This window comes from Aspergillus candidus (assembly GCF_002847045.1).
Source record: "Aspergillus candidus strain CBS 102.13 unplaced genomic scaffold BDW47scaffold_20, whole genome shotgun sequence".
Taxonomy (NCBI): domain Eukaryota; kingdom Fungi; phylum Ascomycota; class Eurotiomycetes; order Eurotiales; family Aspergillaceae; genus Aspergillus; species Aspergillus candidus.
In genome coordinates, this window is record NW_020194025.1 from 134,421 (window position 1) to 145,849 (window position 11,429).

At 47.9% G+C, this 11,429-nt stretch overlaps 3 protein-coding genes across 3 annotated transcripts; 2 read left to right on the plus strand and 1 right to left on the minus strand.

The window, feature by feature from the left end:
- The first annotated feature begins 1,629 nt into the window (after positions 1-1,629).
- BDW47DRAFT_27916 (uncharacterized protein) lies at positions 1,630-2,549 on the plus strand. Its single transcript, XM_024818650.1, has 2 exons — positions 1,630-2,008; positions 2,163-2,549. The coding sequence occupies exons 1-2, from the start codon at positions 1,890-1,892 to the stop codon at positions 2,473-2,475; spliced, it is 432 nt and encodes a 143-aa protein (XP_024672326.1). The 5' UTR covers positions 1,630-1,889; the 3' UTR covers positions 2,476-2,549.
- Positions 2,550-6,974: 4,425 nt separating this feature from the next.
- Positions 6,975-8,775, minus strand: BDW47DRAFT_105187 (NAD-dependent epimerase/dehydratase family protein). Its single transcript, XM_024812497.1, has one exon. The coding sequence runs from the start codon at positions 8,428-8,430 to the stop codon at positions 7,144-7,146; it is 1,287 nt and encodes a 428-aa protein (XP_024672327.1). The 5' UTR covers positions 8,431-8,775; the 3' UTR covers positions 6,975-7,143.
- A 364-nt stretch (positions 8,776-9,139) lies between these two features.
- BDW47DRAFT_105188 (spherulation-specific family 4 protein) lies at positions 9,140-10,859 on the plus strand. Its single transcript, XM_024812498.1, has 3 exons — positions 9,140-9,697; positions 9,833-10,190; positions 10,335-10,859. The coding sequence occupies exons 1-3, from the start codon at positions 9,480-9,482 to the stop codon at positions 10,653-10,655; spliced, it is 897 nt and encodes a 298-aa protein (XP_024672328.1). The 5' UTR covers positions 9,140-9,479; the 3' UTR covers positions 10,656-10,859.
- The last annotated feature ends 570 nt before the right edge of the window (positions 10,860-11,429 follow it).

Here is an 11,429-nt window from a genome sequence, read left to right on the forward strand (position 1 = left end):
GTGCTACGTGATTGATTAGGTGATATATTCGATCTATCAATTAACTCCACAGTAATGAGAACATATAATATCTACAATATAGTCGAGTTGTCTGCGAACACCCGCACGGATACGAGGCTGGCACCAACAAAATAATCGCCCACTCCACTAATGTCACTAATGTCCGTGCAACGCACACACCTCTTCCTTAAAACAAAAGCAAAATCGACGCAATTCAATGAAAGCACTGACCAATTTTAACCCTTTGTTTCTTTCTTTTCTTCTTTCTGCCGTTAATATCGTACAATTCTTGTCGCCATTTACCATTTCCATCTCCCGCGTCATGTCGATCCCAACACAACCCAGCTTGTCAGCGTCAGGCTCGGAATAAGCCACTCCCAACGCCTCAATTGCACCATATATTTCTTCCCCCCACCCCTCATTGCATAGAACGTTGGAGATATAGAGATCGCGACAGGATGTCACTGTCATCGGTTTGGGATGGCGGTGTGTTAATCTATCTCAATCAAGAGTCGGAGGTCCAATTGTCGCATAGTAAATTGCGAGGCGCATTCCTCTGTCGGAGAAAATGTCAAGTCAGCGTGACGCACAGACAAGAAGGGCCTTTCTTTGATAGAAGTACGTACGGTGGGAAATCATGTGCATGCGGTGCCACAGACGTGGCAGTCCTTCCCTGGGATCACCCAGATCTCCTTCCCCTCCCCTTGACAGGTGGGACAACGAACTCCGGGCATCTGGTTTAACAACTCCATTAGCACTATTTGGGGGGATACAGTATGGGAAGGGCGTCTCACAGGCATGGTGGGCAAATGCGACAAAGGTATAACGGAAAAGAGGATGTTCAGGATAAAATAAAGACAGGGTCAAGCAATGGTCGCAAATGAGATCAAAGATCGTAGACGGGTTGAACTTTATGGCCTTGTGGCTTCAATGGTTCCGCGCACGTCTCGTTAAACCGTTGAGCTTAATTGCTACCGGACGGAGCAACCGACACTGACTTTATATAGCTCCGCCAGGAGAGGAGGGAAGGAGGGGGAGAGGGAAGGGACCGGTGGGTGGAAGGGACCGATGGGTGGAAAGACCAGTGGAGGGACCAGTGGATGGAGAGGGACCCTCTTGCAAACACTATCGGGAGATCTTCATCCTAGGGTCGATCGATCGATTTCTTACCCAGCTAGGCTGATTGACCTGGTTCAATGCATCCAAAGAACACAATCACACGTACATACAGGCAGACAGGCAGACAGACAGACATCCATACAGCACGGCCAACATGTCATGTCGCGGTCAGAGAAAGACCCATATTGCTCTCGGATGCTCCCGTTGATGACAAGCACTTGCATCTCACCGAATAAGATTGATTCCTGACCCTTGTTGCACGGCGTCGAGACGTGTTCAACCCCTGTACAGCTGACCCCCGTCTGTGGGACCTTCACAACAAAGCAGATGAATGAACAAAAAAAATCGATTTTGAAATCAAATAAGGGGAAAAATTATAATAGGAGAGGTAAGAAAAGAAAAAAGAAGAAACCGTTTATGCAGCCAACCTCCGGAGAAGACCGTCCGAATTACTCTGATGTGACTGGTTGCAAATGACGTTGAACGGGCACACCATTCCCCTCAGGACTGAACCTGACCCTGAACCTGAGCCTGATCTTCGAGGTACAGGGAAAAGAGACGGATCCTGCTGAAGAGGAGAATGTTTGCTGGAGATTACTAGGAATAGATCATCGATCTAAAGGGACCGTCATGATGGCTAGCAGCTAGCGGCGCTTACCGGTCAGTGGCTAGCATCTCGCTCTCCCACCAACTGGACAAGATGGATGCAACTCCCCATTGACTTGCTTCGGGGTGGGGAATGTCTGCTCTAGACTCACAAGCATCCCAGCATGCATTCCTGCAGGGCGGTATTACATTTTCAATCGGGCGCGGTTCACTCTGATCCCATCCCACCGCAAAGCCGGTGGATTTGGTATCGCCGTCCCCGCCCACGGCGCCAACTCGTCCAGTAGGTGGATCCCTGCAGTATGACAGTCCCAGTATCGTTCATGCTATTTCCTTTTTTACTTATTTATCAGTTATTTTTTTTTTTATCTTTCTTTTGTTTCATTTTTTTGGTTTCCAGCCTATTTCTTTTTAGAGCCCTAGACTGACGAGAGCAGCCGCCATCTGTGCCACAATGTCGGGACGGAGAAAAACCCCTGTCAGCGTCCGACCAAACCCTTCATCTTTCTTTTGTTCTTTCTTTTCTTTCTAATTTCTTTCTCTTTCTCTTCATTTATCCCCTTCTTTCCTTTTTCCCTCATCAAAATGGAATGTCACCGTTACTTGCCAATGCACCAGCAGGTTCAGACCGTTTCCCACTTTGGGAACCATCTGCACTGGTCCATCTTTCGGCCTGAACAGGACTGTGTAGCTGAACCTTATCAGGGTCCGGGGGATTTACCTGTTTCTGGCCCCGCTGCCTGCCGCTGATCAGTGTATTTCTCATTTCTTGGCGTATCCTCTGTTTTTCGTGCCGAATGGCGATACCCGGCCTTATGCTTTTCGACATGATCTGAAGAGCGTCCGAGTCTAAATTCCAAACCAGTTCTATTGGTGTTATTTTATCCCATCTCAGGTGGAAGAAAGACAAGCGCCACATGACGTAGTAGCCCTAACCCATCTCCCCAGGAACGACATGATAGAAAGCATTTTCCACCAGAAAGCCAAGAATTGAGAGGATTATATCCTTCCGAAAAGGAAAGAGTAACCATCGATTAGTTCAATAAAACCGAATAAAACCAAATAATATAAGGAAAGAAAAAATGAAAAAAAAAAAAAAAAATGTTCGACATGGAGTTATCTAGCGCAAGGGCTGGTCTCGCGCGCTAGCCTCCGCCCTAATCAGAAAAAGTCTATATCTTACTCTACTGATATTCATCCGAAGTGACAGGTCAACTGCGGAGGTGGCATTCGTCTGCCAAGAATCAAGATAGACCACGAATCCGGCGCTTGCAAAGAAACACCAATCCCACAACTTAGATTAAAAAGTGGGAAATAGTGGGAACAAGGGGAAAACCCCCTCAACCCTCCTGCTGGAGGAGAAGTAGCGGGCGTTCATTGAGTGAATGTCCGGTGAGACTGGGATCTCCTTCCTCTTCCACTAGGTTAGTAGGTTAGTATCCATGGTGAATAACCCGACTCTATGGAGCCCCTTAATCAATCTGTCCAATGATAGAGTTTTCCGCTCGCATTGACGGGTTGATTACACCGCTAATCTGGACCCGACACGCAGGGTGGAAGAGCTCTGTCCAGTGTCCAGCCAGTGCGCCGTCTCCAACCTGAACATTTTTCGGTTCGATTTGGTCTATTTCACGTGCATGGCATGACACATACATCTGTCGATGTGCAACAGGCAGATGAGATAACTACATCATAATCATCTATCATTAGTCGATCGTCGCAGCAGTTGGAATTAACCACTGACAACAGGGAACACCAGCCTGAGCACCGCAGACGAGGTAGTATCCCTGCGAGATAAACCCTCCGCGGAGACCTCGTAGACTCGGTCCCACACGACCCTGTCAGTCTCCACCTTTGAGTTTATTCGCGCGGGCTGACAGTAAGTTAGTAACCCCAGCGGTCTTATATAACATTACCCACCCGCAGTCAAGCCCTTGCTCCGCTCGACTAGCCCTATGTCGATAGTTACCGTCCTCGTCGCTGGGATCCACGCCAGACGATCTGTTAAAGCAGGCTAACGTGTTGATAGGCTGGATGGAGTTGATCAGAAAAGGGGTCGGAGATTTCGATCCCCTTTCCATTCTTATCTTATCTTTTTTTTTTTCTTTTCCTTGTTTCCTCGGTGTGATTTGGGAGCGTGTTTTACTTTTCCGGCGACGGTGAGTCGGGTCTCTTGACACCGCTGGTCATCGTCAGCGTCGTTCTTGTCTCAGAGTGTTCCACTGCTGTGGTGCGTTGGCGTCAGTGCTCATAGTCCATGCCCCGATACCCACCTATAGGTAGAGACACCCGGTAGGGAGGTAGTCGGTACCCAGCAGACAGGTATCATCTGTCTCAAGACACGGTCCCCGTATAATCACATCATCTCTGGCCTTGTTCGCTGACCAGGATCTTGCATCTGCATCTGCCTCGTCTCCATGCACAGTAGATACATACACACATGAATCATACATACATACTACATACATAGCCAAAACCTTCATCTAAGACCCGCATAGACAGCACATCTTGCCTTACCCCCCACCATCCATACATTCATTCCCTCCTTTCAATATTCGTGTGGAAAACTCAAACTTTATCCTATGCCCAATTCATCCCTGCATATGCAGCCTCCATCTAGAAGCCCATCAACACTAGCCAGTAATATACATCAGGCGAACCAGCTAGCCTGGTAGGTGCGTTGCCTTGTCGGGCAGTTGGTTACCGGCTTGACGGGCTCGGATATTTTCCATTCTGATAGATGGTGTAGTGGTGATGGTGGGTGGGGAATGGATGAAGATCAATCAACCTTTTTGCTTCGGCCTTGTTTCATGTGTTCTGGGGTATCCTTTCTTTTGTTATCTGCCGTGCAGATCCTTCTTTTGCCTTGTTTTGTGTGTAAGGCAGATGAGATGAGATGACAACGGGTAGTTGGGCTTTGGGCTCCTATGCTCTGCTCGGTGATCCAGTAGGATGGGACTCTTTGTTTGAGGCTGGTGATACTATTTGAGCCGTGCGTGTACATCTGCGCGAAGCCGAGCCGTCTCTCGGGAGGGGAGGGGAGTGTTGGTTTTGAGACTTGATGTTGGTCCCCGCCTTACGGAGGATATCTGGTTGGATAGTGTGGATGGAGTACTATGTGGTGATGTGCCAGCTGGCAGATACAGTGCGGTGCACTGTTTGGACTTTAGGTTTTTCTCTGACGAGTGGGCTGATAGTTGGTTTTGGTACTACTGTGACTCAAGGATACATGAGTCTACTCGAGGTCTGTGTCTGAATGTTGTCATGATTGGGATCAGCGGATGTCACAATGGAGGATTTGTTTCTTATTGTCAATGCTTTTTGGCCATGCACTGATGCCTTACATTGAGAAGATACGTCATTTGATCTATAATGTGAGTATGTTAGGTTGCACTGGTGTGGTTTTTATTTCTGGAAAAGTGTCGCATGGAAGTAGATATGGAAAGAGGCAAGATGCTGAGCAACACCCGCTGTCTGAGTTTCCCGTTCGAGGTGATGATGGGTTTTATGGTATCAATTTCTTGATATTGCATTGAATTTGAGAAAAAATCCTGTGATTTGAGATTAATATGTCGGCGTGATGTTAGCATTGTATACAATGGTGGAATAGGGCCTATCCTGTTACCTTGAATACTCCGAGACACATATCGAGGCCCTATTTGCCAGGAATAGTTGTTTTGAAGTATGGCTACTGCTTGGGATAGAAGGGATAAAATACCTCCGATGCGGCCTTCAAATTGATCACCTCACCCATGGCGAGCCAAGTTGTTCAAATAAAACAGTACACGTATAGTCATGGTCCTCTGATGCTTGATATTTCTTTGTCGAAGTAATATAAACCTTGTGAATGATCTACTGAGATGAAGTTAAGACCACAGAATAAAAGCTTCGAAGACCTTGAGCTATCAGAAGGGACAACCATAACTACGATGGCGAGCCTACTTCAATTCAGTACTATTAATATAACTCAGTACTATTGATATCGAAGTTGATCTAGGAAAAATGGGTTGCCCCAAATCCTCCAGTCTCGGGATGACTTGAGCTTCATGCAGAGGCACTTCAAGTGGATAACAGCAGAACATCTTTGATGAATATAATACCGACATGACAACACCTCAAATAGTGTCAGATTTTCAGGATCTAATCAGTAACAGAGGTGGGCTTGACTTTAAGGTCCAAGGTCGAGTCCGCCGGCATCTACCAGCATTACCCAATTAGGAAAGAAGCTTTACGTGGAGGCGTAGCTGTCTGATTAGGCCATCCACCTTTCAGTAAATTCAATTCAAAGTTTTTCTACTTCTGCCATTGAATCTTTCCCCCTTGACAACGCAACGCGCAAAAGAACACCCCAAGTGTATCAATAGGGGTCAAGGCTTACAAATCTTTCATGTCTGAACTCATCATGCTATTATTCCACTGCTCCCAATGACTCGACATGATTTGACTGATAGAACATGTCGTTTGAAGCTGGAAAACTCATCTCAAGTGCTGTATGTGAAAGTGGAAAGAATAATATAAGTACTGTGTGGTCATGCTTTGATCATCGGTCGTGGCATAGTTGCACGAAACGCCTGCGGGAGTCAGCGTTCTCTCAACCTGGCTATATACGAGTGATCCTGTCACCACTACTGATGAGTAGGTATGTGATATGACGAAGAAAATGCTGATTTATTCGTCCCTCATTAGAACTATGTTGAAGTAGACTAGCAACACTCCGGAATGATGACCCCAAGTACGCCAAACGGGTACTGGGATGAGGTATGATCAATTATCCCAGGTACAAAAAGGACCACTAGGTTCTTTTGCTGCCCATGTGCCGGCGAAGGGAGCCATTTGTCCGTTTACCTGATAAGCGTTAACAGCTAGAGCATACGAGGCCCTTGCTCCAGGAAAGAGAATATTGTGGATATTGTGTGCAGAAAGTAGGTGAATGGTAAGTGTTATTTACACATCCAACAGGAACCTCTAGACAATGGGTGCGCCACTTTTCTTCTTTCTAAGGTATAAGCACAACCCAAGTGTCCGGTCCAAACTCCGGGTATACCTCGAGACTTTTTAAACAATCTAAAAGAAGGCAAATTGACCATCAACTTCTACTAATATGGTTCTGCGCTGTGTAGGAAGGTTGCCAGAGTCGAGGTTACAGGAGTAAATACCTCTATGAACAAGTATTAATCCTAATCCTTCTCCCACAGTCAAGAGACAATACATTAACATGACAAAATTTACAGGATAGGACGAATAACAAGGTTGTCGTCAATGGTGTAACAGGTTATAGAAACTATAAAAATATTGGAGTCTTGTGATGCAGTGGGCCAAGTGAAGTGTCTGAGAAGGTAAAGAAAAGACAAAAGGAAAATTCAAGTACCACCGGGCGCCACCCATGAATCCATAACCAACGTATTAAATGCATAACTCTCACGAAGAGAGACCGCTGACATCTAAGAAACTGCAAAGATTGACACATGCGTCGGTCAGTGTCTTCTCTGTCTGCCACTGGAGCTCCGCTTGGGACCTGGAAGCCACGGCGACGCAGGATCCAACGTCCCCCGCACGGCGGCTGGCGGCCTTCGTTGGGATGCGCTTTGATGACACCCTTTCCATAGTGTCTACCACCTCCATTACCGAATGACCCCGACCCGTCCCAAGGTTGAAGGTGCGGAAGTTCTCGACAAGTTTACCCTCATTGGCGGTACTCAGGGCGGCGATATGACCTCGAGCCAGGTCGGTGACATGAATAAAGTCGCGGACGGCGGTCCCATCCGCCGTTTCCCAGTCGGTGCCGAACATCTGTAGCTCGCTGTACTGGCCTGTCATAACTTTGACGACGACTGGAAGAAGATTCGTCGGGACCTGGCGGGGGTCCTCGCCTAGAAGACCCGACTCGTCACAGCCGATGGGGTTGAAGTATCGCAGAGCGACGATGGTCCATTCCGGGTCCGACGCGGCTAGATCAGCCAGAATGGCCTCACACATCCACTTGGTGCGTCCATAGGGGTTGGTGATGCCCGTGCATCCTGACTGGATGGCACGCTCAGAGCCGTCGTCATCATGAAAGGCTTCTTTCTTGTGGACGCACAGCTCTTCCCTCAGTGGGAGGCCAGAAGTTGCTAATGTACCGTACACCGTAGCAGACGAGGAGAAGATGAAAGTCTTGATGCCGAAGTCGCCCAGCGTGGAGGCGAAGTCGATTAAACCGCTCACGTTGTTGGCGTAATATTTCAAGGGACTCCGGATACTCTCCTCGACGGCTTTATAGGCTGCGAAGTGAATGACGCCCGATATCTTGGACTTGGGTGTCCCCCACCGTGACTTCACCTGGTATTGTTCCAGCAGGCCCTTAAGCGCGACAGTGTCCCGAAAATCGTGGGCATGCAGATGCAGCTCGGGCATTTTGGTGCCGTGCAGTTCGTGGTGCTTGAACGCTAGTAGGGAGATGCGGTCCAAGACCTCTCGAAAGGAGTTACTAAGGTTGTCGATCACCACTACATTGTAATTGGCCTTCAAAAGCTCCAATGTTGTGTGACTTCCAATGAACCCCAGTCCTCCGGTGACTAGGATGTACTGATCCAAAGGAAAGTTGCGCAATAGTTCCTCCAGGTTTCCATCGAACAGAACAGATGATTGCGTAGCCGGCGTGTCCACGCATACCGGAGAATAAAGCTCCCCCGGAGTACCTGTGTCAGACAATCGAGGACTTTCCATCGTCGGAGGTACAAGTTTCCCGGGTATGGTTTGCGGTCAATGAAAGAAAGAATATGAGAGAGGGGGGGGGCGAGTCCAACGCGTTACAGGCCAAAAAAGAATACTGCAACAGAATGCAAGAAGAAGGGAGGAAGAAGAGGATCGAGAGCAAGTGACCCCCCGCTGGATCTTGAAGAAAGGAGCTCACAAATTTTATACTCCTTGAAGGACAAGCACGCGCCCTGACTGGCTCGCCGATGTAACCGCTGTATCTAACAGTCAGATCAGAAGAATATATCGTGATTGGTGACTGGCTTATTTACAAGGAGAAAACAGGCATCAAAAACGAATGGTTGCAAGGGAAATGAGAAACATCACGAACTGCCAACGCGAGGGGGAGTTAGGAAAAAACAGAATAAACAAAAAAAAACATCAGCAGAAAAATAATAAAAACGGAACCGAGGGAAGAAAGTTCAAGCCAATCCTGCCAGCCTTCTTGTCGGAAGACAGATCTAGACGCTCCTGATGATTTCAAATTGAGATTTGCCGCTTATGGAACAAGATGGGGCAATATTGAGCGAACTCCAGGCGCCTCTACTGACCTGAGGTAAGATGGAAAGATACAGGGAGAATATCTTGGGTGTAAGAAATGGAAGTGGCCGAGAATAGTAAGAATAGAGGAGTTAGGGCTTGCTGAGAATGGGTCTGTTCGACCGAACCACGACAAATACGACATCAACCTGCAGTTCCGATGCGACAAAAGAGAACCATTGACTTGCTTCTGGGCTGTATCGACTTCTCTCTTCCAGCCCCGCTCTATTTTAGGCACAGAGATCTAACTAACTAAAGTTTACAGATAGAGCGGTTCAGAGTGCCAGCATTGTGACTGGGTTTGTTCAAAGCCCAAATTCTCTGCCATCACTCCTGTTCACTAAACCCGTGGATCCTTTTGATCTGACTAGTCCTATTTAACATACTAGACGTTGTTCTTTTCTTTCTCGCCTTCGTTCGTCCGGAAATTGTCCCAAGCAAGTTGGGCTGCATTGTAACCCGCTGAATCGTTGTCTGCCATGGAGCCGGAAAAACACGTGAGTCGGCGCTGTCTCCAGCGTCGACGATCTAAAATTATTCTGGCTATCCTTGCCTCTATCGCTCTTCTCGCTGTCATCATTCCACCGGCTGTCGTGGTGACCTTACGCAAGAAAAACAGCATGGGACCTAAATCCAGCGTCTTCGTACCTCTCTATGTGTACCCTGCGGCGGAGGCCTGGGCGCCTCTGGAAAAAGTGTAAGTCTGAGTCATTCGTTCGAATAAGATCCCCTTTTCCGGTTATGTTTTCGCTTCTTTTACTTTCTTTATCTACTCATTTATGTGTCTACCCTGTAAGCCTCACTGTTAGACGAACGCAGCTGAACGCCACAGGATCTCGACTCACCCCGAAGTCAACTTCACCGTGGTGATTAATCCCGGCAGCGGCCCAGGTCCCAATGCCCTGCCAGATGGCAATTATACCCGGGAGGTCCCCAAACTCGCCGCCCACGACAACGTGCGCCTGCTGGGCTACGTTGCGACCACATACGCGACCCGCGACGCCTCTTTGGTGCGTAAGGATATCGAGACCTACGCAGCTTGGCCGGAAAAAAGCTCCAACCCAGATCTCGCTGTTCGAGGCATATTTTTCGACGAGACGCCCCAGCAGTACAGCGACAAGGCATTAGCTTACTTGCAAAATCTGACGGACTTCGTCAAGACCACACCGGAGCTTGGTCCGGACAACTATGTATGTCATCGTATATTTTGGTTCCACCTGCTATTCATTACTGTTCTTTCTCTTTCTCTCGCCTTCTTTTGCTTCCTTGATCCCTCCATTTACCTATATGACATGCATTATACGGTGCTATCAGTGCTAATAATACCTCTGCAGGTTGTCCATAACCCAGGGGTGATTCCCGACTCTCGCTACCTGCCATCAGCCGACTCGACTGTCGTTTTTGAGGCATCGTACGCCACTTTCCAGGAGCGTCACGGCGCTAAGCTATTTGAAGCCATCCCGAACAGCCGGCGCGGCCAGCTGTGCGCGGTGATCCACTCGGTCCCAGACAGCGTGGAAGGGTCCAAGCTGCGAGGGCTAGTGAAGCAAGTCCGACGAGTTGCAGACGAGGTGTTCATCACGCATCTATCCACGGACTACTACGCTAGCTTTGGGGACAGATGGAGTGAGTTTGTGAGTGTGATGGCGCTTTGAGGGCTCTGATCGGTTTGAGAGCTGCATTTCTCCGACTGGGCTGATGATTTGTAATTATGATTCATATGAGTGTTTTACCTGGACGAGAGTTTGATTGGATGGTGGGGTGCATTGCTGTCTTGGGCTGGATGCTATATCTGATATAGATTTTTATAGGTAGTGGCCGATTCATCAGTTTATATTTATTGAAATACATGATGGGGTGTAATTTTCAAATAACGCTGTAAAATTCGACCTCCCTGCTAGCCCTAACTCACCCGCCAATGCGATATGGTCCACGTTGCGAGTGGCAAAAAAAAGAAGTCGCAGCCAACCCGCCAGCCAGCCCTAACAAGGGCACCTAACTCTCTAGCCCGAAAGGGGGGGAAAGAACGTAGAAACAAAGGAAGGAGGGAATAAAGAAAGAAGGAAAGAATGAATGACGCCCGTGGCCCAAACAACAACAGATGTAATGTAACCCTCCCATCGGGTATGTCAAACCTGACCAGTCTTGCTTTATATACATAAATACATCGGTATACGGATGTTGATTTTCAATGTATAGTAAGCTATGATAAGGAGTACGAAATGAGAGGAGAAGAGCAAGAAGGACGAAGGGGGGGGGAAGAGAGGTGGGAGGATGGGGCCTGTATGACATGCTACATTGGGGGAGGGGGAGGAGAACTAAAACATGGACAATGGGGGTGTACTACGTGCAGGTCAATTATTTTTGGCATTATTTTTACTTGTGTTTTCTTTTTTTTTGGGGGTTTGGGGTAAGACATGCATGTATGT